This window comes from Sturnus vulgaris, chromosome 7 (genome assembly GCF_052056855.1).
Source record: "Sturnus vulgaris isolate bStuVul1 chromosome 7, bStuVul1.hap1, whole genome shotgun sequence".
Classification (NCBI taxonomy): Eukaryota; Metazoa; Chordata; class Aves; order Passeriformes; family Sturnidae; genus Sturnus; species Sturnus vulgaris.
The window spans coordinates 36,434,523-36,461,803 of record NC_142249.1 but is presented as its reverse complement, the minus strand read 5'-3'; the positions used below and the strand labels follow the sequence as shown (position 1 = coordinate 36,461,803).

Genomic DNA, 27,281 nt, shown 5'->3' with positions numbered 1-27,281 from the left:
AGAGCCTATAAGAAATTTGATGGAAAATAACTGCACTCCCATAATGTATTTTGCATTAATAAACTGTGCTTCTTTTTTGAAGGATGGCACAGTCTAAACAGGTTTCATTTTTGTTTTCTGGTATTGCAGGCAACTCTATAACTCTACTTTATATAACAGTCTCTACATTTATCAATTATGCTCTAAATCAAAGTCAGCATTCAAAAAAAACCCCTCAACTGCTGAGCTGCTGTAAATCCCTTCACCTCAAAAATCACAGTAGAAGAAGTATTTCAAAGACCAACAATTTTAAGAGTAGACAAGATCCAAACAAAGAAGAGATGAAAGATTAGAACAATTACGTTTGTAAGGAAGACAAAAAGATGAAAGTTCTAAAGCAGCAGTACTTTAGGGAAGCACAATTAATTCAAGAACTTAGTTAAATCTTCATGAAGAATTCAAAGATCTAGTATACATTCTATTCAAAACCCAATTTTCCAAATCAAATTAATGGTGTCCAATTTCTAAAAGAATTTGATACTAAGTAAATACCTGAAACACTTCTCTTCAAAAGAGATTAATCAGCCTTCTACTGCTAAAAAAAGTCTATTCTTTCCTATCTTTCTTTATTTCTGATGAGAACTGCTTCTCTTGTTTTAAAAAAGCAAAATATGTATCAAACAACCTGATGTAAAAATCAGCATTCCCCAAGCAAACACCAAGTTTGGGAACTTTGGAGTCAATTACTTACTTTGTCTGCAGCTGCCAACAAATTGTCAGCCATTTTTTCAAGGTTTGGTGCTTTTCCTGTGTAAATGAATCTCATCATTTCTTTAAAAACTTCAGGGTCTACATCATTTATTTCTACACGATTCTGGTAAAGAAGAAGAATCAATAAAAGTCTTTAGAATTTAGCTACAATTTCAAAGTGAATATTAAATATCATCTGCATGCATGCTACAAGTTTTCATTCAACATCCATCATACGAAATCTTTACAAATTTAAGGTAACATTCAACAATGTTAAGCCAAAAGCAATCAAAAAAGCTCTTAAAAGTTAGTCAGAAATCAGCTGGAAAAGCTTCAGTAATAAAAAGTAATTGCAATTTTTTTCCTAGAAATGCATAACTCTGGAGCCTATCACACAGACCATACATAAAAATCAAGACAATTTCAGGAATATATTTTAAAATGCTCCTGAGTTTCCAACACAAAGACAATGTGTTTTGAATAAGAGAAGTCAGAGAAGCAGACAGAACAAACTGAGCCACTCTTGGCTCAAACTGAGTCAACACAGCCTAGGTTTTGTTCTGAGAATCCAAAAAGCAAACACACTGAACTGACATCACCCAGCTGAAGATTGCCCTAACACAACAGTGGAATTGCAAGCCTGACCAATCCTATAACAGTATCCCCTATAAGCAACTAATCAAGTAGGAAATGATATCAAAGATGTAGAAGCAAACACCAGACTTGTGAATGGAGTATAGAAATCCCAGGCCCAGGAGATGTACGTGGTCTGGTTTCCTGTCAGTATTTAGGAGCAGGGCTGCACTGGAGATCCACTGCTAGCATGAAGGAAAAGGCTTGGCATGGCACATTACTCAAGCTGTGACATGTTTGGATTTCTTCCATTCCAGGAACCTCAATAAAATGCTCCCAATACTCCAATTCCACCTGTGACAGTTTCCAAACTGGAGAGGTGCCAGGAAGGAAAGTGACCCTCAGTTGTACCAGAGCACCATATTCACCTGATGTATCTGTGCACACAAATGGCATCCTGCAGTTTTCTAAACCAAATGATGGTAATCTATCATAACCCTTTTGGGAGGTGATCAGTTCCTCACCTTTTGATGGATTCTGCCTATAACCAACCCATTTTTGATAATTCTTCTTCAAGAAAGGCACAAACAGCTCCTCGCTGTGGGAGACATCAAGTGCAAAAAAGCAGAAGCAGCTCTCTGCTGATTAAGTAACCACCCATCCAAAACACTTACACAGGTCAAGTGCCTGCAGAAGCTGTGAATGAAAAGAAGTGTTCCACTGCCTGAGGGCTTAATTCCAGTCATAATTCACCTCTTGTTTCTTGGCTACCATAAAAACACTTTAATACTCTACAGCAAAACCTTAGTCAAGTCAATCAGCTGATAGGAAGATACAAACTGAGGCAAAATAAGGGGCAGAGATTACCAGGTCAATTACACCAATAGCTAATGTTTAAAAACATTATCTAGGGTAGATACAAGTATCTGAAAAAATCCAAATCCACCAGCACCTCTCCACTCTTTCTACACAAATTCCCTCAAAACTCATCAGGTGAGGTTGAGGAACTGTCCCTCCTGCCCTCCTGCACCACAAGAACCCTCATCCTCCTCAATCTACTCTACCTCAAGTTTTCTGCAATGTTTTCCTCTTTCACAAGCTACAAATATTTACATGTAACATTTTCACTGAAGCTTACCTTTTTGCTTTCCTCCATTTCGTGTTCAAACATTGCATTAAAAACTGGAGATCGTGCTGTATAAAAAAAAAAGTAAATATTATATAATCAAATTTTAAACTTATAGCGATTTAAATTACAAAATAATAGCAATACAAAAGTAGAAAGTACCTGCAAGGACAGATTTATGAGCTTTGAATTCTTGTCCTCCTACATAAAAACTGCAATCTGTAAATCTTGTTGTTTCCCAGAGATTCCCTAAATCTTCTGCTAGTCGACATTCAGGTACCTTCAAAGTGTTTGTATTAGACTGTCCTGATATATTTACTGAGTCTTGGACCACGCTTACCTAACAGAAAATCACAGCAAGACAACTCCTTCATAACTGAATAATTAAATCACAGTACCTATTGCTAGAATTCCAACAGTTCCAAAGCAAAGCAAAAAACAGTGAAGCTTCTGGCAATAGGCCAGAGCCATAAACCAATGCTTAACAGTTTACTTTTAAGTAACATAAAACAAATAGGGCTTACTTAGAGACTCTAATATTGTGTACTTATCCAACCAAAGCAAAAAGAGAGCACAATACCACATGCCACCTGACAGAAATGCCAAAGTAAATAAGGACAGATACAGTTCTTGGAAAACCAGTGGGAACAAAAACAAGTTAATGCTATTTCAGAGTTAAATTAGCAGTTCAACACTTCACACATCTGAGTAGAGTATACACAATATAAAATTCTATACAGGTCATCAGGATCACGTGGTCACAGAAAAGTTTCATAAGAACAATCCATAGAATTTTTCAATAACATAACCCTTATTGTACTGAGTTAAGTTTATACATAACCTGCAGTGTGATAATGCAAACTAAGTGCAAGTAACAGCTCCTTCACCATTTCATTTTACTTAGTGCAGATGAGGCAGGAATCACAAGTAATTGTTTTCCAAACACGATTAAAAACCATTACTTTCAAAATACAAAGTGCAGCAGGTAACTTCAACAACAAAACACATGCTCACAAGATGTGACTTCTGTACAGAACCAGTTAAGATAACTGAAATATGTGCATTTGAAGTGAATATTCTGCCATTATTCCCCATGTTTAAGTCTTTCATATAGGAATTGAACAGGACAGCAGCACTCCTTGCTGCTTTTTTAGTTATCTTCACATACTAAGTCCTTTTAATCAGTGTGTTGGGAAAACAGAAGAGCTAAGCAGGTTTTGCTTCTCTTATCTGAGAGCACAGACCTGAGAATAAAACCTTTGTAACAGGCCATACTACAAGATCTTGATCACACCATCTCCCAAATACAGAAAATTAGGATTAGATCTTAGGAGAAAATGCTGATACTGTTAGGATCAGGGCCTTGGTTGGTTTTCAAAGGCATCTGGACTAAATCTGGCATAAAGCAAAAACAGCACAGTTCAGCTTCATAGAAAGTTGCAGCACTGCAAGCCAAACTCCAGACCAGAAGAGGAGGAGGATGATCCAATTATGACAGCAGCCTGGGGATTTGGATCACTGCCTAATTCCCTGTATCATCTCATACCCCCCTGTGAATACAAGAAATTCCTTTATATTCTACCACCTTAAGAGAAGAAACCCAAAGCACAGCAAAATTTCCCTTTCACAGTTGCAGTGTACCTTTATAATATAGAAAAAAACCTATAGAGCTATTTCCCAGTTTTCATACACACGGTGATTTCAAGAGATATACATACACACAAAGAAGTTTTAGTTTAGCCAAGCTCATCTTCTGTTGCCAGAGGAGAGTTCTGCTTTTCCTTGACTCACAGTTCATGGTCCCAGTTGTCCACACAGCATCCTCCTGTTAGCTACAGACAGTTCCTAGGGAAAGTCATCTACACACTTAAGTGCACTTAAACTCAACTCTGACCTTCCAAAATTCTGCTTTACAATGGCTTCTAATATGTATTGAGAGTTGTGCAACAAAACGATTTGCTGCAGGTTATCATTTTAAGATATAACCCAAGCAAAGGTTTAATTTAAGTCTCTCCCATCCGAGTGACCTGGCCTGTATTGTCCTTTAAATATTCTAAATACAAAGGATTATAGGGGTCTGATATTTCATATCTCACTTGCCCAGATGGCATGCCATAAATCAAGTGTATCCTCTGATTATACTTTATTTAAATAAAGCTGAAATCCAATCAAGTTAATCCCATATAACTATGGAAAACTTGTCAACTTAAACAAGTTCTGTGATGACATTTAACAGGGATAATATCCATTATTTTCTTGATTTTGAATCTGTGGAAATCTAATGGTAAGGGTGATATAAATGATTCCTTGGATTTCACTAAGGCAGGTAAGAGATCTGTGAAAGCAGAAAACATTCTATTCCATTAGCAATTGGAACATCTGCAAGGCTTCAGTACTTACAGGTTATATGGAAAGGGAGAATTCAGTCAGAGATCAGTGTGCCCAAAAACCTGAGGTTGTATTTAATCACTAGCTGTTGCTGGCAGCACTAGACTTTATAAAGTATTAAACTTAACAACCCTTCAGGTCCAATCCAAGGGCATATCCAGCTGATCTGGAGAATCTCTGGCAACACAGATTGCCAAAGACAATCAAATAATCTTCCTGCAAGCCAACAGGAAGAAGGGCCAACCAACAATCAGTAATCAGTGACCTTCACTAAATACCTGCTATATCTGACAACTTTTATCAAGCCAAGTGGAATATAGGCTTAAGAAATGGTAAAGAGTGGTTTCCTCAGTTTTCCAAAGAGGACACAAGTAAGAAGGCAAACATGGAAATTGGAGCTTAACAGTAAAGTTTTAAAATGACAAAAACCTCAGGCTTGTCTATAGAAATAGGTCCTTCAAACAACACCTGTCATTTCTAAGGACAGCTGAAGAGCTGGCATCACACATCCAAAGAAAGAAATTCTTAAAATATTTGGATTTCCAAGTTTTTCTGTTCATCCTGAAACAAGCTAGAAGTTATTTTAACATGCTCACTGTGAACAACTAAATGTTTAACTTCCTTCCACATTTATAATCAGAGTAGGTCCAACACTTCACAAAACCCACTCACATTAAAACATCAAGACATTTTGTATGGAAACAGCTAAATTCAGAATTTAAATAACAATATTTCTCTGTGGAAATTCAGTATTTCTTCTACGTATTTTTTTTAAACAAACTTAATCTCTAAAATTAGAGAGTGATCTATTCCAAAACCAAATGCTACTTTTTAAGAGCTGTTCATTTACATCAAAGTATTCATTAGGAGGACAACTTAAGAAAAGAAAATACTCAAAAGTATCTTTACAGAACCATTAAACACTTGTTATATCTGCTTTTATCACCCAAATAATTGTATTCATAACAAATTTATCATGCAGCTCATTTAACTTGTCTAAGTGAAAATAAGATGCACTATATTTGCAATATCTAGTCTCAAGGGCCACATTTCAATTATTCTTCCTACCCAGCATAATGACATATAATTAAATTGTAATCTTGCCAAGACAATTTTACACATTTCCTGTAAATACACAGATCAAAGCAAACTTATTAGCAGTTAGAGCATCTATCATCCTCCTAAGTCACTAATCACTTTATGGCAGCCCAGATAACCAGCCAATGTATATTCAACATACACTCCACTTACACTGCTACTTTCCCTACTTTCCATTTTTATCACTGAGTAAGCTTTTTACTGAAATTTAATATGAAAATTTAGGTTATGAACATAAATGATATTATAGAAGGGACCCACAATATACCATGAAGTTAAATTTATGCCACAGCTCTCAATATTAATTTTTAGTATCAAGCACACCTTCTACAAGATAGTTGCATGCACTCAGAAAACAAAATGTAAAAATTAGTCCAAAAATAAACAGTTTAATTTACTGGAAAAACCTGTCCATTGGTTAAGGCCATCAAATAGAATATTAAAGGAATATAGATTCTGACAATCAGTTGGGTTTTCTTTTATAACATGAACCAGTATGTAAACATTTCCTTCTGCTTATCCAGTGAAAACCAATCCTCTAACTCCAAATACAATTTCTTTAAATACAAGTGACCTCAGTAAAACAGCATTTCTGTAGACAGCACACACCAGCCACCACTGGCATAAATAATTCTACGGTTAATTCTCATGTAACTGTGGCAAATTTATAGAGAAGTCCAGCAGTTTACAAGTGATCAATTCAATATTTTACACCCCAGCGTACAAGCACCAAAAAACAGAACAAAATGCAATGCAGACAAAGCAATGTATATTTTACCAAGCTTATAGTTTTCAGAACACAATTTTAGAGTATGTTACTGTTTAAATCAACATAAATCTCTATTAGAGCAGGAAACATTTTATTCAAAACTTTATTACTTAAAAATTAATACTCACCTCACAAAATAATGTGAGCTTGTCATCTGGTAGAAGACCATTAGCTTCATCTAGCAAAAAATCTCTTCGGATAAATTTCTTAAACCCCCAGTCCTTGCCTTGGACAAATCGATATGCTCTTTGGCTTTCTGATAAAAAATTGTGTACAGATACAGCAAGTTAAAGGAAAATATTAACAAGTAACTCCTAACTCCACACCAAGACTAAGTGTTAATAAAAAAATAATCAGTTTCACACATTTGGATCACGTGTCACATGTCTAGAAAACACAGAACTGATTAAAACCTTTTTAATATTGTAAGAGTGTTACTTTATAAAACACTTGACAGAACTTAGTGGAGCACAATTTGTAATTCAAACCATATCTCCTTAGATCTCTCAGGCACCATCCAGCACAAGGAGGTTTTCAGTTTAAGAATGCCAATGTGTCAAAACAGGAATTGTTCACAGGGAAGCACCATTACAATGAATTTGTCACCACAAACCCATCCTGACAACGCTCTGCAGTTGTCATAACAATCTGGTTTGACTTCTTCCTGAAATGGAAAATCTTGTTTCACAGGTTGAAATTAGTTTGAAATACAGTAGAAGCATTAAAATAGCAAAACAGAAATGAAAGCTTTCAATTACTAAACTGTTTTTGGTCAAAAAAGATATTAATTAGATTTACCTTTTGGCCCGAGTTACGAGAATTATTTTTTTTAATCCATCAGATTTGCTGTGACCACACAAGGGTTTTTTTTCTAACTTTCACAGCCAAAAAAGAATTCCCACAGTCATCTCAGTGCAAACACATGCAAATTCAGTAAGATCACGCATTTTACATGGCTGGTTGACTGAAAAGTGGCCACTTGTTGCCCAAATTAAGCCACAGGAAAGAGCACCATATACGAAAGCTGTTATTTGGGAATGGCTTTGAGAATCTAAGTGGAATAAAGCACATTCTGAATTAAATTTAGAAAGATTTTTCAAAATGAAGACAGCAAGAATACTGAAATAAGATCAGAGTGGGAAGCGGGGAGGGATCTCATGAACAGTTCTTAAAGAAAGAACTTTTCTTTCATTCCAAAAAGCTGGGCAAGAAAAACATCACCGTCTCATCTGCTGTAGGCAGAGATGCTTCAGCCTTCCAGAGAGCACTTTAGAAGTTTAAGCCAGAAGTTTGTAATAAATGCAAAGTGTTTTTCATGACAGAATCTGTTAAAATATCATTCCTTCTACAGCCTCCAAAATAAAGCCATCAGCAAAGCCAGACTTCCCTACACTATTGACCTTGGCAGCACCACTGGAACACGCTTGGGCATGTACCACAGAAAACACACACATGTCACACACTGCCCTCACCTCCCAGAGCTGGAAAAATTATATCCAGAACATTTCTTCACTAGGATTATATCAAACAAAATATGCTGTAGAGATTTTAATTGTATTTTCAGAATACACTGAAGAGCCACCCAGGAGCTGACACTGTAGGAGGTGTGAGGTCTCCATCCCTGTCACCTCATCACGCTCCTGTATCAACCCTTTGCTCACGCAGAGCAGCAGCAGAGGGAAATGCACTCACTGAAGTGCAGTGTGAGCTTTGAGGGCAACAGAACAAACACACAACACTGTTCACAGATCTGAAAATCTGTATACCAAGGAAGAAAAACCACACTTTAAAAAATATTGTCTAGTTTCTCAGCATCTGGAAACTTTCACCAATTTTAAACCTCATCTCATTGAATTAAAAAAAAAAAAAATCAGAAAATCATGTTCCCAAAAGCATTCAAAAATTTCTTGTCTAGATTCAGCCCAATTCTTTATTCTGCAGATTTAGATTTTACTCTTAGCAGCAACATCCAGTGTTAACCCCCAAAATTAAGAACCAAAATAGAGCAGCACAAAAGTGCAAATGTATTTTTCTTCTAATAAAGTTAAAATGTTAGTTTGCTACCTGTTTCATACACAGCTTCACCCTTTGAAGCAGCAGCCTATGCACGAATTATCAATTTACAAGGGACATTGGAAGTGAGGTATCATTCTCCTGTCTCAGTAAATACACAGCATCTACAGAAGCAGATGGCAAATGGCTGGAGAGTCCAAGAAATAAGACTTCTGTTGGTAACTTCCCAAAGTGAAAAGATATTTATCACTCCTGTGGTGCCCAACACAGCACAGCTACTGCAGAAGCTGAAGTCACACCCACTCCAAGATTTTTAGCACTGCAGTGGATGATGAACCAGCAGAGAGCTGATGGGTCAGGATTTGGGCGTTTGCTACAGATCCACTGGTCAGGAACAAACAGCTCATTGGAGACTGGGGTCCTGGGGGACAACAAATCAACAAGAACCCACAGTGAACCCCTAAGGCGAAAAAGGGCCAGCAGGACCTGGCTAGAGATTAAAATAAATTGCCCAGATAAACTGTGGAGTCTCCATCCTTGGAGATCTCAAAGCACCAGAAGTCCCAAGCAAACTGCTCAGGCTGATCCTGCTTTCAGCAGGGCTTTGGGGCCAGCCAGCCTCCAGAGCTCCAGTGCAAACTCAACAATTCTGTGCTTCTGTGATTATCTACAAATAGGTTTTGATGCAGTTTCACATTTTAGTACAAATACCAATCCACTCCTGGGCTGTGCCAAGACCAAACGTACACATTCTCCAAATGTACACACATGAAGTTTTGCTCATACAAACTCCAGAAGCAGGAAGTTTGCAGGGACCCAAGAAACCATCACCATGAGTGTAAGAGGATTAGTAGAGTGGAACATGCATGTGAAACACATTATTTACCTTCCTTCCAAAGAGTCCAATAATTTAATTTTTACATTTGAACTCAATTCTGCGGATTTAATTTGAAGATTACAAGTGGGCCTAGTTACTTAAGGAGAAATAGCATGAAGTTTAGGTTCACTGCAGAACTACAGACTTTTTTGTAAAAAATGCAAAACTTGCAACAAAACAGGACCTGAAACATCTCTTAAACCCTGGAGTAGAAGGGAAGAAAAATAGATATTCTTCACATATAGGGCTTGCAGCAGAACAAATTCAGTGCAGACCAGCATTAAATTATCCCTTTCCACAAGAATCCCAGCTTTCCCAAAAAGCATTTCCAATGAAGGTTGTGCTCACAAGTTTGAAACTAAGAGCCTTCCATACATTTTCCATATCAACACAGCAATTAAATCAAATCACCAGTTATTCCAAACTCTTCTAATTCCTAGGGTAGATGGCACATGTTTTTAAACTGATTACAGTGCAAATCAGCTGAAATAGACCAAAATATTGCAAAGGATGCCTAAAAAAACCCCAGCCATGTCTGTTTATCCTATGTAACAATGGAAATCGAATATTTCCACTGTAGCTACAAACAAAGCAAATATACCTCTACTAACAGGAAACAAGAATAATCTGCTGGAAAAACTAAGTGACAAGGACCTGGAGTGACAGCAGTTGGCAATGTGCTGTAATTTATACTGCTCAGGATAGAATTAACATAGCTCAGTGATCAGAAACGTGTGAAACGTGAACAGGATTTTATAATTAAGTTTCTAAAAGGAAATTTTAAAAAGGTATTTTAAAAGTTTATCTCAATAATAAATTCTGCTCTCAACTGAAAAAAATTACATTGCTGATATTCTTACATAACCCCATTAATATTCCCTTACCCATTGCTTTTGTTTCTTCTCTTTTAGCATTCAGCAGGGAAAATTTGAATTTTGCTCTGACTTCACTTTTTGGACAACTGACTAAAAGCAAATACAATGACAAGTAGTCTTTGCTTTCATCATCTAATCCCTTTGGATTCACTCTCAGGCACCTGAAAAAAATTGAGAAATTGTAATTTTTAAATGGTACTCAATAAATTCAGAAATATTTTTAAAAGACACAATAATAAATGCTACTAAAATAAATGTTTCCTTTGTGATTACATTTTGAAATTAGAACCAATCCATGCCTACAGTAACCCTCCAAGAAGCGTCCAAGTTTTAATATTTATTTGTTATTTAATTTTACAACTTTTGTGAGCAAAATAACCCCAAAACAAAACCAAAGCACTTTGTCAAATAAAGACCTTACCACTTCATTTTGTCATTTGGCCCTGATGAAAATGTAGAACTCTTTAAAACTTCACCCATTTCTTCACGGCAAAAACTGAAGTTATTAATGGTCCACATGTATGAAAATTTTACTACTTTAACCTGAACAAAAGATCAGAAAATGTTAAGAAAATTTAACTTACATATCAAGCATTAACTAGGAGAACTACTTAGATTATTTTTTAATATGTCAATAACTTTAGTTTTTTTAAACAATTATTATGACAATAATAGAAAACAAAGCCACTGGAATTTATGTAGATTACCTGTGTATAACACCAGCTTTCAGCCACAGGTCCACTGGACATCTCCCCAGGAGGAGGTGGGGTGGGAACCCTTGACATTGCCACTTATTGTAGGTTTATAGTATCAAGAGAGCAATCCAAGCTTCAGTAATTCTCCTAAAAAATGTAATTCACACATTTTGTTCACCCTTGTTAAGTGTGGGAAATACAAAAACTCATATTACTGTGTTTATTGAATGATGCATCTGAAAATTAAACCTGAAAAGAGGACAATGGCCCTGCTGGGTGTCACACATTAACAACCACTGGCGCTCAAAACCTGCAGGCTGAGCCCTCACACAGTAATTTACAAAAATAAGCACCTCTGCATCACACACCACCACTAATGACAATATTTCAACACCCTCTTTGCAAATTACCACTTTGACCACTCCAGAAGTGTCATAGTTTTCTTCAGGCTCTGCTTTGATTTGCAGAACTCAGTGGTACAATGCCTTCGTTATCCACCCAGACACAATTCACAAGAACACTCAGCCACCTGGGAGCAGAATGGGTTCACACAACCCGGAGATTTCTGAATGGAGGGTAAGAAAACAAACCTGCATTTCAAGCAGTATTTTCTTTCACAGATGCCTTCTATCTTTAACACCAACACACAGCTGAAGAACTATAATCCCCACAACCACGTGCTCGTTCCCTCTTGAAGGACAAAGCCAGAAAACACTTTCAGTCAGCTCCCAACGACAAATAAAGTGATTTTGTTATGAACTACCACTGCCTAACAGAGCACTACAGCTCCTCGTGCACATCAGGAACTGGGTCACTTGCCCAGATCCCTCACACCCGGCTACCCAAGGAAAGGTGGGCAATGAGAGGGCAGCTGTGGGCTCCTGGCTGGCTCTGCTTTAAGGGAGGATTTGCTGTCAGCTGTGGACAGATTCCTGTACAAGCACAGCCTCTCGCTTAAGCCGCTTCATTAAACTGCTAAAAAGTGAAATGAACCCTAATCAAACCAGGAAAAAACATATTATTTCTGCCACAAAACATTTTCTCTTAGTAAAGAAAGCTTCTTTAAACATATCCTGCTATCACTTAAAAGCAACCATCTTTCTGCAACATTTGACTGTTTCACAGCTCTGCATAGCTATGACAGAACAGCACTGCCTACCTCAAAAGATGTGACTGCACATCACTAATCATGATGGAACTCTCCAGGGATGGAGCAACACTCAGAAACAAGGTTTTATGTAAACATTGGTAAAAAGACACTGCAAGAGCACGTACAGTTCAGTCATGGTGTAATAAGTTCATTATTCCTCCAGGAAGAATTCTGTTCTGTGAAATGCTGTGATCCTCACTGGATGTTTCACCCCCCCACTGCCTTTCTGGCACTGCTCACTCATGGTATGAAGCAGCCCTTCCACATCAAAGTCTACTGACAGGTGATTGCTCTGAATCACAGAAGCATAAGACCTTTAAAAGAAAGTTAATTCTCAGTTTTTACCAGATGAGGAAGCAGATGCTTTATAATCATACCCCTTAATGAATCTCTACCAACAGATCTGCTATGACAAGGTGAAAACAAAATATTGAATAGGTCTCCTGTAAGATATGGATCCCCGACACATTGAAAAACTAATCATAAATACAACTCAGCTGTCTTTAACAAATGAGTTTTCCCCAAATCAAATTTATATTTGTGGCAATATTCAGTACTTCATTAGTACTTTCCATAAATGAAAAACAAACATCATCCCTAAATTTAAGATAACTGAACTTGTTTGCTTCTAATTTTTTTAGGCAGGAAACACACATATTGTGCATGTTGTGTTTACATCGGTTTTGCTTACCTGTTTACAAATGGTTTTGCTTCTCTGTACAGAATCACCCAGAGTAAAATTCCTGGGGAGGATACATACGAACTTTTGCTTTCATAAAGTAAATATTAGCACTTACATTACCATTATTTCTGGAAGCACATCCTACTCAGTGGTGACAACTGAAGCTGTTCCCCAGATGCAGCGAATTTTGACATAGAACCATACCCTGAAAGGGTTAGAACAGCTTACCTCAGCCTTCCTGAACCTGCTCACTGCTCCTCGATTCTCCAAAGCTAAAAGCAAGTAGAAATACAGCCCATTCCTTATTCTGTCATTTCATTTGCATGAGATGCACAGACAAGACTGTCTCATCTCTCATCTGTACCTCAATTCTTCAGCCCATTAGACCAGTCAGCTCCCAGTAACCATGAAGGAGCAGCAGATCTGAGCCAAATTTGCTCTGAAGGGGTTTCTAAATTGGAAAAGCCTGAAAATAACTGCTGTACACAATCTCTTTTAAGAAAGTGTTCAGTGACCTTGGGCCAGCTAGCAGTAGTTATCTGCCTACTCCCGTCTCACAGCTAAATCAGCTTGATTCACTGAGAATTTAACTCTAAGCAAAGGTAGTTATTTGCAATTATTTTCAGGTCCATCTGTTGCCTTGTCTCTGTACCTGTCCTACCCATGGCATCTGTGCTTCAGAGGCTGCTTCCACTTTCTGCATGGCCTTTATTTAAGGAAGGCCTGATTTAATCTAACTATACCTCTCAGGTCCTTCTGAATAGCCTCAGCTTTTTGTAGTTTCCCCTTTACAGCACTAACACCAAACTGATTTTCATGATCTCCTGATAGATCTCTGAGGAACAGATTAACACCTTACTTTTTTTTGCATGGATTTACTAAGCCAATCACATTTTTAAGACTGAGAAAACTGGCAGAAAGCAGTAACTTTAAATCCTTGGGCTTCTGTGTTGAGGAGCTGTCTATTTTTTAGTAGCCTGAGCACATAACTTAAAAAAAAACCAAAGAACCAACCAAGACAAACTGAATAATGGGAGAATGAATAAAGAGAGCTTCTGATGCCCTGTTAACACGTACCAAAAGACAGGGAAAAGGATGGAAATGGTTTAGCAGTACTGCAGATCTGCACTTCACTTAATCAATTAACTGGGATTTGGGTGGGGTCGTGGGGATATTTACCAGAGCTACAAGGTGAGAGAGAACACAAACTTTCAAGATGCTGTCTTGAAGTGTAGAGGCGTTTGGAGAAGCACTTTTGCTGTCCTCGGACTGACAGCCAGACCACACCGAGTGGCCACCAATGGTTATCAGGGCAAAGTAGACCCTGCACAGACAGCCTGAAGGTGAGAACAGGGATATAACTATATACACTCTTTATTCTACTGTGCTCTGTGTGGGGAGACTAAATACTACCCTGAAGAAATTGTTTATTAGCATTGATTAGCCACTGGTATAAGCTCTGACAAAATGGCTTTCCCAGTACCAACCCCTCATCAAAGCCTATTAGACCAAATGCTTGGGAACTGAGAGAGCTGCAGTTCACAGAACCAGTTGGAGAAGGACTGGGTGGAATTAAATCAGTGAAGTGCAGGAAGACAGGTCTGCTATCTGCAGGATGAAACAACTTAGAGGGACAGTTGTCATGCTAGAACCTGCATTTATTACTCTGCAGGCTATCAGGAACAAAGCAGCAGAAATGATGGAACATTATCAGGCAATAACTCCAAGAGCATTCAGGCAATGCTGTGCCTGTCTGGACATGGCCCAACAAACCAGTCAGTGTGGCCCTTCTGCCAGGCAGAAATGTCTGACCACCAGGGAAAACATGCACTGAGAACAGGCTTTAATGGACAGGGTAAAAGAAGTTTCAGGTTTTCAAAAGGAAAATGAGACATAATTTTAAAGGGTGTCAAGTTCCTTTGTTTTTTTTCCTAATGAAGTGATATACTGAATGTTGTACAGCAGTCAGTGCTGATTTAATTCAGAGTTTGTGTTCATTGTCTTCATTGAACACTTCTTTGTGTTCATTTAAAAAAAAAAAAAAGTAAAAAAAGAAAAATCAAAGGTTCTTTGCTTGTACTTCCAGACCCCAAACATGATGGGGCTTTATCACTTCTTCTATGGTCTGTTAAGGAAGGTATTGGCTTCACCTGATAATCACTCTGCAAGTAGACCAGATGTTAAATTAAGATCTTCAAGGAGCTGATCCTCCCACAGTGAGCAGGTAGGCAGAAATAACATGAAAAAAAAGAGATTTCTCAAAGCACATTTTATTTAGGAATTAACTGAAGTGCTCTCCTAGTCAAACAAATACTTATGCTAAACTTAAAGCTATCTGAAATTGAGTATTGTTAATTAATTACCTGCACACACAGTGTAAAGAAAGCACAGGCTACCTTCCAACAAACGTATTGGCAAAGATTTTCATCAAAAGCTGTATCAGATCTCCATTTTCCTAACTTTTAAGAAGAAATCTTAAGATTCAAAGTGACTTCCTACATCAATAACAGGACTGTCAAATATATTACCTTGTTTCCCCTCTCTGAAATTGAGTATTTACCAACATTATTCTAACCAAAGTTACTTTTCAACCTCTCGGAGCTAGACGAGCACATTCCCAGTCTCTTACATTTTGTGCTGGAATTATCTCAACTTTTTCCCTGAAAAAGTGACTTGCTTGTTAAGAAAGCACCACACACATAGGAACACACAAAGAAGACTTTTCTACGCTCCCAATAAAAACTCACAAAACACTTCATCAAGCAGTTTGAAGAGCTGCCCTGTTAGGAGGATGCTGGGCCAGCTCTCTCCTTAGGAGCAGCTCAGTGCCACAAGCAGATCCTAGGAGCTGTCCCAGGGCAGTGACAGAGCAGCAGATGCACACGAGGTGTTGCACATCAACCAGTGACCACAGCAATGGCTCACCTCGGTATTTCAATGAGGGACTGCAGCCAGCACACTGCTGGTAGGAATGGCTGGACAAACTGTCTGCTGCAGGGTACCCAAAAAGTCAAATCACACCCCAAAAGTCAAATCCAGCCTGCCACAAGCCAAGCCAAGGATGGTTCTCCAAGCAAATCAGTGACCCTGCTCTGCTCCCTCAAGAAAGAGAAGAAAAGCTCGGTGATCAGTTCAGGCTCAGCCTCCTCCTTCCAGCATCCGTTCTCCCCAGGGCTCGGGCCTCCAGGATCAAAGTGGTTCCTTCCAGGGTCAAATGAACAAATTCCAAGTGCATGTACTGCATACTGTACTTGGATGGTGACAGTTTTTTCCTGAGTAGGGCTCAACATTGCATGAAATGCAAAGCTGTTCTAACTTTTTGTTCCCTCTCTGGAAATTCTGGTATTTCATCACTGGCTGACATAAAGATCACCTTCTGAAGTTTAACTGGTAAATAACACTCTGTTCCTCCAACTTCTTATTCCTAGTAAATACATAATTCAGAAACCAAATATAGTTTGTGAAATTTTGAGGGTTTGGCTTTAAAAAGAAAAAAAATCCGAAGTAAGTCCTTCATTCAGTAATATCAACTCCCAAAAACCCATTAAAAATAAACATGGTGTAGTTACAGAGATACTTATTTAATTTTCTCTCATTAAATGATCACCAGGGAATAAAGTATTACATTGTATTATGCAGCTAATACGTGTTATATACAGAACTATCAACATCTGTTCAAAAAATCAGTTTAGTTTTTCAAATTACAGAAAAGGCAAATTCTTGGGAAAAACACCATTTTCTCACTTCTTGGCTGAGAAAGAATACATTTATGAATATAAAATTGAAGGAAACAAACAAACCCAGTCAAAATAGTTATGTCTGAAGTGAAGCACATTCTAAGGCCAAAGACAAAGTTATTTCTGCACTGCCCCACCTGGATCACACAGTTCTAGGCAGCAACAGCTTGTGAAGGCCAAACTAAGAAGGAAAAAAGCCACGTCCCTTTCTCATTTGTCACAGAAGGATTTGTGTAGCAGCCACCCACCACCTGGGTCACACTTATTTGGTGGCATGAAATGCCTATGGCTTGAAATTTATTTTTTTTCTGTTTAAGAGTTTGTCTTATAAGCCAATTAAGCTTACATAAATTCCTACAATTTTTACTAGCAAGTAAAAAAAAAAAAAAAGAACTTTGCAAAAAATAGGATTGTTTTCTTAATTAATAGGATTTGCATCCCTTCACAACTGATCTTTTTGAAAGAACTGCTGTCGTATTTCCTAAACAGCTAACTATTAAACTAAGTTTCCTGCTCGATGATCCACACACAATAATAAATGTCTGAAAGGTCTATTAAGCTCAGGCAGTTTTCCAATTTGTTCAGTTATTATCTCCTCTGAAAACACTCAAGATATACCTACAAAAATTTAAATAGAGTGTTTAGCATTTATTGATTTTAATCCCCATCCATCACTGCATCATTTGCGTGAACAGAATTACTGATACTTACACATTTGCAGTAACATATACTCATCTCCTAAGTTAGAAAACTTATAGGTTAAGGAGGTACTACACTTGACAATATCTGTAGTACTTCTAACATGAAAAACTTCTCCTTTTTGGGGCAAAAGAAGGGAACAGCAGTTGGGCTACACACAGGAAACTCTTATGACACTGAAGATGCAGCCTGTAACAGTTACAAAGTTTTGAGGCTTTGTTAGAACCTGATATTAAAAAATGCTTATTTAAGTATATGTTTGCTCTGGAACCACACAATAACAATTAAGTTTATACAAACTCAAGCTTTGGGGCTTAAATAAGAAGCTCTGGCTGCTCCTGTGTGCTTTATGCTGGACATGTCACCCTTGCCATGCCACAGCTCTGCTGGAAGCCTGTGCCCTGCCAGGAGACACAATCAGCGGCCACACCACGAGCCAATTCATTGCTCTCTCCACACTTTTCCAGTGAGAAAAAAATACTACCATGGACTGGGCCATGACAGCTGAGAAACTCCATCTACACCCTGTCACTCCTGCCTGGGGACAGCGAACTCCAGCAGAGAGAGGGCAGGCAGCTGGGGTCACAGACATCTCAAAATAGCTGCAACTAAGACTCCAGAACTTAAAAGCACATCCTCGTGGTGATTCCAGCAAAAAAGCCCCAGCAAGGCAAAACCCAGCAAGTGGGAAATGCCCAAGTTTCCAGAAGGATGATGGTATACCTATGACTGATGATACTGAAGTCAGCAGCTCAAAATTAGCAAGCTAGTACTATTAGTTGTAAAAACTGTAAAGTCGTATATATGCTATTTTCAGGCTTTTCTCTGTATTTTCCTTCCTATCCTAAGGTTTTGAAAAATAAAGCTGAATTTTACATCAGCTCTAAGAAAGCCCAAGTGCTCAGCAGAGCTGGAGCTAAAAGTGTCTAGTTTACATCAGCCAAGCTCACTGATAAAAACCCCTCAGCATTAGCCTTGCATTATTGTTCTGTAATATAAAAAAACCCACTGTGCTCTGTATTAGATATCCCAGACCATTCCCTACAGCAGTCATCTATGCATTTCCCTGGAGAAGAAATGCAAGATTATTTCTTACAGCATTTTTCATTTTCATTGCCCAGTCTAGTTTTACAGGACCCAAAAGAGGGGTATTTCCACCACAATTCCTCTTGGGAAACTACTCTATTCAAATAATCTATTGCTGTCGGGGTTTGTTCCCTGGTATACAGCCAAAGTGATCTTTTCCCCTCCTCAGTTTCACTCCATTACTCTCACTCCAAAAAATCATTGGCATGTGAAAGTGTATTAAATGAAGACATTTTTTCTCTAAATGCTTCAATTACACACAGTCAAGAGTTCACCATATCGAGAACGCTAATCTTAACTTTCTTCTTTGCACTTGGAACAGGAGTTTGCATAAGCCAACAGAAAGTTGATTTCAATTGTTACAAAAAATATCTTTCTCTAGCAGATTCATGGCTAGTCTGGGATGGTTTGGGTTTTTTTGGTTTTCTTTTAAAATCCACAAGATTTGTGAAAAGCACTGGCCTACACTCTCTGGAGACAGGTGCTTTCATTTGCTGCAAAGGAGCCCTAGAGCTGTGCGGAGCAGCAGAATGTTCTCCTCATTAACTTCTGCAGACTGGCATCACCTGCCAAGCTCACACCCAACTGGTACAACTGCTTCCAGCAGGCAAAATCTCATACTCACAGATGCTGTCAGGAGGGGGTTGATCAGTCATTTGTTGCCCTGTTACCTCTTATGGCAAAGCAATGGTCACATTTGTGCACGCAGCAGCATCTTGGAGATTCTGAGAGTCACAGCTCATTTCAGGCCTCCTCTATGCCTGAGTGTCAGACTTAATGCAAAAAGCCCTGATACTTTAAAGCTGGGGAATTGAGAAAAAAAAGCCTAAAACTCAATTCTGCCAGAGGACCAAACTGCATTTGATGCTAATTTGCCCCAACAGTCTTGAAATTGAACTAATCCACAACAGCTGATCAGACACATCCTAGGAAAGACAGGTGGGTCAAGAGGTAGAGCTGCACACACACTTGCTTTGGTGAATATGAAGCAGTAATCTCTAAAAGCCATCAATGCAAGAAAAACTTGATATCTCAGGACTGAACAGCAGCTAAACTCGTTTAAACCCACAGAGATAAAGGAAATCCTAAAAGTTCACAGAATCATAGAATATCTTGAGTTGCAAGGATGATTGAGTCCAGCTCACAAATTAGTCCAATAGAAAATGGCTTCTAAATTTCAAAGACAAGTAGACAACTTCTATCATTCTATTGTTAAAAAACACCCAGGTACTGTTTTGCTTGTACTTCAGGATTTAAGAACCATTGTGATATAATCTGTTTAAGATCCCTTTTTCCACTACACACACAATCCAAAGCTTGGCAGTTTCCTGCAAGTTTCCCCACTTACACAGTCTTAGTTGCTCAAGCCAGAAGAAAATTTCCCAAGTAAGTAGCAAGGCAAAGAGGCTGGCACAGGCCTGTCGGGGTGGCCTGGCTGTGGAGTAAATAGATTTGGTTTCATCTTGGGTGCTGTCAAACAAGGCAGACCAGAAGCAGATGTGAGTCTGCTGCTTTTTGCCTCCGTCCACAGGAGACACAGCCCTGCTGTGAATCATCCACCTCACACACACCGAGCAGAGAAACAAACAGCAGGAAAAAATGCAATTTACTACCAGGAAATCAAGAAGTCAGCCAACACCAAGTGCCGAGCCCCTCGTTACAAGTGACTCTGGGAACCTCTGAAAGCTCAGACACTGTAATTTATTAGTGTGACCCAGACTAACACTTGATGATGTTACTGCCATATATCTTCCCCTCAGCACTCAGTGAGCAGAGTCTCACACTTGTTGGAGGAGATGGCACATTTCCAAACACAACTGCTATTTAATCATTAAAAATAATGACTGGCCTGTAAAACAATATTCAAAACCACTGACTACAGAATAAAGGTGGATTCTGCTTGATGGTATTATTAATATAACTAATCACAGAAACTAACTGGGTATAAAGTTTGCCACACACAAATTTTGAGCAGGTTACTGCCTATGGAAACTGTTCTTTCACTTCTAGTTACATCGTGCTTTCCTTCTCTTTTCCCTTCCTCTGTTTTGGTTTTTTTTTTTTTTTTTTGGTTTGTTTTTTTGTTTTTTTGTTTGGTTTTTTTTTTTTTTTTTTTTTTTTTTTTTTTGTTGTTGTTGTTGTTCTTTTTTTTTTTAAAAAAAAAGGAAAACCCCCACTTCAGCAGAAGTTACTAAAAAGTTTTTTGGGTTTTTTTTGCCATAAGCAAGACAGGAACTCCCCTAATCACAAGCCTCTCATGAGATGAACCAGTATTAAACCAAATCTTTCAGATTTATTTACTGTATTATTTACCTTGGATCAATCACATGCCCAGTGGATTTTGCAGAACTTGCATAAAACGTATTTATGCAAACGTCTTCAGTGTAAGAAGTTTCAGTTTTTTAGAAGCTTTATCACCCATCACAACACAAATATTATTCTGCTGCCATTTTTACTTTAAATTTGCTCACTATAATGCATACAAATAAACAAACAAAAAAAAAAAACTATCTTGACATATTCTGCAGAGGCCAGAAAAACCCACTGAAAATAGATTTTATACATTTTATTCCTCTGAAACCACCATATGCCAAGTGCAGTGCCAGACCCACGAGTGAGATCACACCCACTTGGACAGTCAGTACAGCAATGCATTACATTAACCTGCAATCACACAAATCAGCCAGAGGTTTCAGACAACTTCGTCTTCAGAATATCATTTTCACAAGTGAAATAACATGACTTTAAATAAGTTCATATAGACTCCATGCAGAACTTTCCAAATGCATTAAAAAAAGAAACACTAAAAAGAGGTATAAATCCAGATGCACACATATAATGCTGCAATTAATTCTGCACACAGCAAAGACATGTTAGTTAAAATGACTATTTTGTCCTGTTACAGTTACTCAACTTGATATGTAAATATCAGTGTGCCCATTGGTACATCTGATACTTACAAAAAGGAGCTAAAATTTAATATTTTCATTGTATATTGCTCCATTCCTGAAGCTGAAGAAACCACATTAACCACTCATTATATAAATTCGTTACTAAACAGTTCTGGTTTTATCTTCAGGAGTTTTGAATACAAACAAGTAACTCTGAAATTAATCTCAGTTGACAAGGAATCTATCTGTTTTAAAGTTTAAGAAAAATTGCCACTTAAGAGTGACAGGTTTGTTGCTGAGGTAATGTCTACAGATGAAGTAATCCAGAGATCTACTGTCTTCTGTGAAGACATGTAAACATGTGTCTTCTCTAAAGAATTTAGAGAAATTATTAGCTAATCTGAAACACTAGATTAATATATTAAGCACTTAAAACAAGTAACTTGTGTTCAGATTTTACTTTGACTTCATCCAGTGATTTTTAACTTAAACTCTGTGTACTGAAATCATCTGTCCTCCATAGGCTACAGGCCACACTAATGGAGAAAGCAGATTCATCAATTAGAAACCGAAGAAAGCCAGGAAAATGAAAGCTTTTGTGAACTTTTCCAAAGAAAAAGTCAGCATGGAACAGAGAGCTAGAAAGTAGGACACCAGAGGAGAAAGTTATACCAGCTATTCCTCAGGCCAGAGGAGTTCTGCACCTACACCTAATTTCAGTTGTTCAGGAAGCAACCGCTGATGCAACCACCCCAAGTTAGAGACGCCCAAGTCTAATTAATTTGCTGAACATTCAGTACACAAGAAAACAAGGCATTTGAAAGAAATCAAGTGCAAGTCATCACCCCCCATTTCCTTCACGTCCATCTGCAGCCCTACTCACGAATCGATTCTGCAAAAGACTTGACCAACTGGTAAATGAGCTCTTGGGAGGGGACCATTAAAGGAACAACCAGGAAGGAGGCCAAGAGAAAGCCTGGCTCCCAAGTTTCACCCAGTGATCCTTTCCACTGCACAACAATAAGAGGTTCCCACCCCATGAACTTTGGAAGTTTCCCAACTGCTGGAGACATTTACTCCAGCAGCAGCAGCACTGCCTACGCCAAGAGCTACTCTGTTGCATTCTCCCTGGCACACAATAGCTTTTTCTTTCTATAAAGCACACCGGTAAATTACACATCAAACGATACCTCACCTTTGAACTACCTAAGAACTCAAGTCACAATACAGTGCAAGGAGCAAATGTCACACGAACCGCAACGGACAAGCTGGCACAGACTGTTACAATTACAAGGAGCATATGTAATATTTTTCACCAAAAAATTAAGTGATAAATGGTTTCTGGGAGATGCAAGGCAGTATCAAGGATAAGTAATCTAATTCAGGGAATTTGGACATGTGAGCTCTCTGGATTATTCCATGCCAATGACTTACTGAATCAGCTGAAAGAGTATCTGACTTTCCACTACATTTCCCAAATGCTATATGCAAACACTCATCACAACAAAGTTGACAGATACATGCATGATTGCAAAGTGATTCCTTGTACAGAACATAAAACCTTGTAGTTGATAACGAATAATTTTAAACCAGGCTACCAAAAAACACATTGGAAAGCTATTAACTTTGGATAAAATGGAACTGACAAAGCTGAGGTTTATAGCTGAGGGTTTTTAGGTTAAGCTCTTTCCAATACTGAACATACACTCCTGCCAAAATTCCACCACACAAGTTGAATAGCTAAAACGTTGCCCAAACCCCACATTTATGCAAAACACACACTCTAACACAGTTACACACACTTCTTAAGAAACCCACTGAACTAAGGCAAGCGACCATCTCCTCTCAGTTAAGAACTACAACATCTAAATTACCATCACTAAAATACCTCCACCTCTCACAGAGCTGCAACAAATCTCCACTAAGTACCGAGCACAAACTGAATGAGAGATTTCCTACTTCCATTTGAAGGGACAATTCCAATAGGAAGCCTTTTCATATGAGTGGGACAAGAATCAACAGAATATCACAGGAACATGAACTGGAAATTTTCTCAAGAAATCAAAGGAAGGAAGGTCTGCTGTGAATATGCACGTATTTTGTGGAGGGGAAAGGGAACCGTGGAATGGTTTGGGTTTGAAGGAAACTTGAAGATAATTTCATTCTAACTCCCCTGCCATGCCCTTCCACTATCTCAGGTTGCTCCAAGCACCATCCAACCTGGCCTTGGACACTTCCAGGTATGGGACAGCCACAGCTGCTCTGGGCACCCTGTGCCAGTGCCAAAAGCCAAGGTACAAGAGGCTCTTGGAAACCATAGGCATTAGTCAAGCACTGAGAAAAGTGCCTTCTGCTTCATCCTAAAAATGGAGGGCCCAGGACATGGACGACAAAATGCACGTTCTTCATGCTTTGATTGGGAGCACAGTATTTTGAAGACCTCAGGATTTTACGACTACAAGTAACAGGCTGCTGCTTCTGGGAAGTTTAACAATCTCATTTAAGACTTCCTTAGTCTCAAATAGGTTTTGCTAAATACACAGGAAGCAGACTGCTTTTGACAAGGAGACAGAAACGCCCATAAGGAGCATATGAACCTGTCACAAAAACTGTGAGAAAAAAAACACCAAAAATATCCACTTGTCATCAACAGGAAAATATAAGAAAAAAGAAAAAAAGCAGGCTGAGGTAGTTTTGTAAGGCAAGACACACAGAAGCATATGCCTGGGCATACCACAGCTCCTGGAAACATTCAACAGGACAAATTTCTGAATACCACCACTTCTACAAGGGCATGAGATGTAAAGAGAAAAAAAGTGAACAGATGTGAAGCCATTGTATATGAAAGGCTAGAAAAACAATGCAGACAGACAAGTTGGGAAGAATGAATGAAGAGAGAAGTTAATGAGATTTAAGAGCAAGTCAACTGTTTCCTATTGCTCTCCTCAGCTATTTCTTCTCCACTCTAACTTATGTTGTTGATAACTGGTTTCATTCTCTCTCCTATATATTTATGCTTAGGTGCTTTCAAAGGCACAAAAAACAACAGAGAAATACAACCTATAGAAAGGAAAAAGAGGATAAAAAAGTAGTGTTATATGATTTCGACTGAACATGCAAAACTGTAAACGGCATGCATTGACAGTTGAAATCAGTGACTAGGGCCAAAAAGAAAACTTGGTGGCTTTTCAAATTCATTTTATATTTGCCTATAGCATATACAAGCTTTTAATAGCAACAAGTAGCCTGCACCGCCTATGCAAGTACAGAATGTAATTCTTTATTTTCACTGACAGTTTAAAAGCAGGCTGCAAAGTACCAAAGTTAAAAGTTTGGCAGAAAGCTGTTTCAAGGGAATGTAACACCAAGGATATTTCTGGATATTTAAAAATCTCAGATTTCCAGAAGAGAGTTAAACGCAGTTTCTGCTGATGTACCAAAGCCTGACAAGTTTGCAGCTTTATATACAAAAGGCATATTATTTAAAAATCACTTTCCCTTTCCTGAGTAAATATCCCCTTACAGAGTGAGGGGGAAATACCACGCAACAGACACACACTGGAAATCCTTCACAAACATTTACGGTTGTCCTGGCCACACATCCCAGAAGGCCCAGAGAGAGAAGCCAGGTAAAATACTTTCAGAAGTGACAGTAACTGCTAAGTACCCCTCTAAAAGGGGGTATTTATTTCCAGAAATAATAAAACTTTTAGCCAAAAGCAGAAAATGAGACTTTTTTTTTAATCTTTTTTTTCTTCTGGTTAAAACAAAGTGCCTTGGCAGTCATACAAATGGTTTAGCTCAGAAACACTGTGGTAAAAATTCCTGTAACCATATGGGATATCTATCAAAATAATGCTTTCTGCAGAACTGATAAGAATAAGGAAGGACCCTGCTTGACTCTGCCACAGATTGTTCTTCCTGGCAGAAGGTTCGAAACAATCTTTTTTGTTCAAATGCTATTTTTATGACTCTTAACAACGCTTTAGAAAAGAAATTAAGAACACAGTCACAAAGCAAAGCTACGTTTTAAAATGGATTGCTGATTTCAGTACCCTACTGTTAAAAAAATACCAAGAGCTCATCGATATTGCTCATGCCGTTTCCTTTGTTTTGCAGTTTTCCATTCTTTACGGTCCTTCTCACCTACTTCTGCCCTCCAACAGCCTCAGAGTGATGCAAATTCCCCCGGGCTCCCGGGAATTTCAGCAGACGACATCATCAGGTGAAACCCAGCCTGAGTCAACTCCACTTCCTGACCACGTCTAAGATGGTGCGCGCAGCCGGTGAATCCAGGGGAGCTCTCCTCACACAAACCCTGCTACAAACTTTGCCGCAGCCCAAAGACGGCAAACAGCCTCCCAGCCAGCCCACACCCCCTCTCCTCCTTCGGCTCTCTCACACGACGTGAACTTCCCAAAACAAACTGCACTGAGGAGGGGGGGGAACGAGGGCACGGGCGGAAAACACCGCGCTGTTCCGCGGGGCTCAGCGCTCACACAGGGCCTGCAGGAGCCCGAGCTGGGGATCGCCGGATCCCTGCTGGATATCCCTGGATCCCCGCTGGATCCCTCCTGGATCCCTGGATCCCCGGACCTCGCAGAGCCGACACCGCCCGCCCCAGCGCACGGCGGCCGCGGCCCGGCCCGGCCCTCCCGCAGCACCTCCCAGCGCTGCCCCGGGCCCGAGGGCACAACAAAGGCTTTTCCCCCCAGCAGCCCGCACCCCCGGCCCGGCACGTACCGGATCGCGGCGCTGGCGGGGCGGCGCGGCGGGGCTCATTCCGCCGGGGCGGGGACGCTGTGACGGTCACCGGCGCCCGGCGGGAGGCGAAGGCGGCGAGCCCGGGCGGCAGCGGAGCCGCATCGCTGCCCGCGCCGAGTCCCGCTGCTCCCGGCCGTGCCCGCCCCGCGCTCGGCACCTCCCGGCTCCTGCACGGCCCCGCTCCCGCTCCCGCCGCACTTCCGGGAGGAGCGGTCACGCGGCCGCGGGACGCGCCGCTTCCATCCGGGAACGCGCGCGGGGCGGGGCCGAGCCGAGCCGAGCCGAGCGGGGCCGGGCCGAGCCCGAGCCGAGCCCGAGCCTAGCCGAACCGAACCGAACCGAGCCGAGCCCGAGGATGCGCGCTCCCGTTTTCCTGTGCCCCAGAGCAGCTCATCAGGGCACACACACAGAGCTTTCCCCAGCACATGGCACACAGTTGCGCCCAGATGGCTCTGGAGTATCTCCACTGAGGGAGACTCCGCACCCTCTCCGGGCAGTCTGTTCCAGAAAGGAATCTTTACCTCCCCATGCTCTGCTGGAATTTCCTGTGCCTCCCCGTGTCCTCGTGTTCTATTGCCCGTCCTGAAGGATGGAGCGCCTCTCCTGAGGGGCTGACACAAAGGGATTGTTCAGCCTGGAAAAGAGAAGCTTTGGGGTGACCTAATTGCGGCCTTGCAGTACTTGAAGGGAACTTACTGGAAAGATGAGGCAAGGCTATTTACAAGAACACGTAGGGACAGGACAAGGGGGAACGGGTTCAGATGGAAAGAGTGGCTTTAGATCAGATATTAGGAAAAAAAAATTACTTTGAAGGTGGTGAGGCCCTGACACGGTGCCCAGAGCATCTGTGGCTGCCCCATCCCTACAGGTATCCAGAGCCAGGTTGGACACCGGGGCCTGGAGCAGCCTGGGACAGTGGAAAGTGTCCCTGCACGTGGCAGGGCATGGAACAAGATGATCACCAAGGTCACCTTCTAAACTCAAGCCATTCTATGGTCCTATTGCTTGGCACCACCAAGAAGATCCTGGTGTCATCTTCTCGGCACCCCCCTTTAGGTATTTATACACATTAACGTGGCCCCCTCTCAGCTCTCTCTTCTCAAGGCTTAACAGGCTCAGCTGCTTCAAC

At 39.9% G+C, this 27,281-nt stretch overlaps 1 protein-coding gene across 2 annotated transcripts in view; it reads right to left on the bottom strand.

Moving 5' to 3' along the window:
* Positions 1-26,255, bottom strand: part of SPOPL (speckle type BTB/POZ protein like) — a 29,545-nt gene extending 3,290 nt beyond the window's left edge. For both annotated transcript variants that reach the window (XR_001402677.2, XM_014870802.2), the window contains exons 1-8: positions 26,132-26,255; positions 11,156-11,290; positions 10,870-10,991; positions 10,458-10,609; positions 6,812-6,939; positions 2,591-2,768; positions 2,441-2,496; positions 731-853 (exon numbers count right to left, since the gene is read on the bottom strand). Coding sequence is in view for 1 of the 2 variants with exons in the window: in XM_014870802.2 (XP_014726288.1) it covers positions 731-853; positions 2,441-2,496; positions 2,591-2,768; positions 6,812-6,939; positions 10,458-10,609; positions 10,870-10,991; positions 11,156-11,233 (837 nt within the window). In the remaining variant the exon portion in view is untranslated. The remainder of the gene's footprint in view (positions 1-730; positions 854-2,440; positions 2,497-2,590; positions 2,769-6,811; positions 6,940-10,457; positions 10,610-10,869; positions 10,992-11,155; positions 11,291-26,131) is intronic.
* Positions 26,256-27,281: the final 1,026 nt, after the last annotated feature.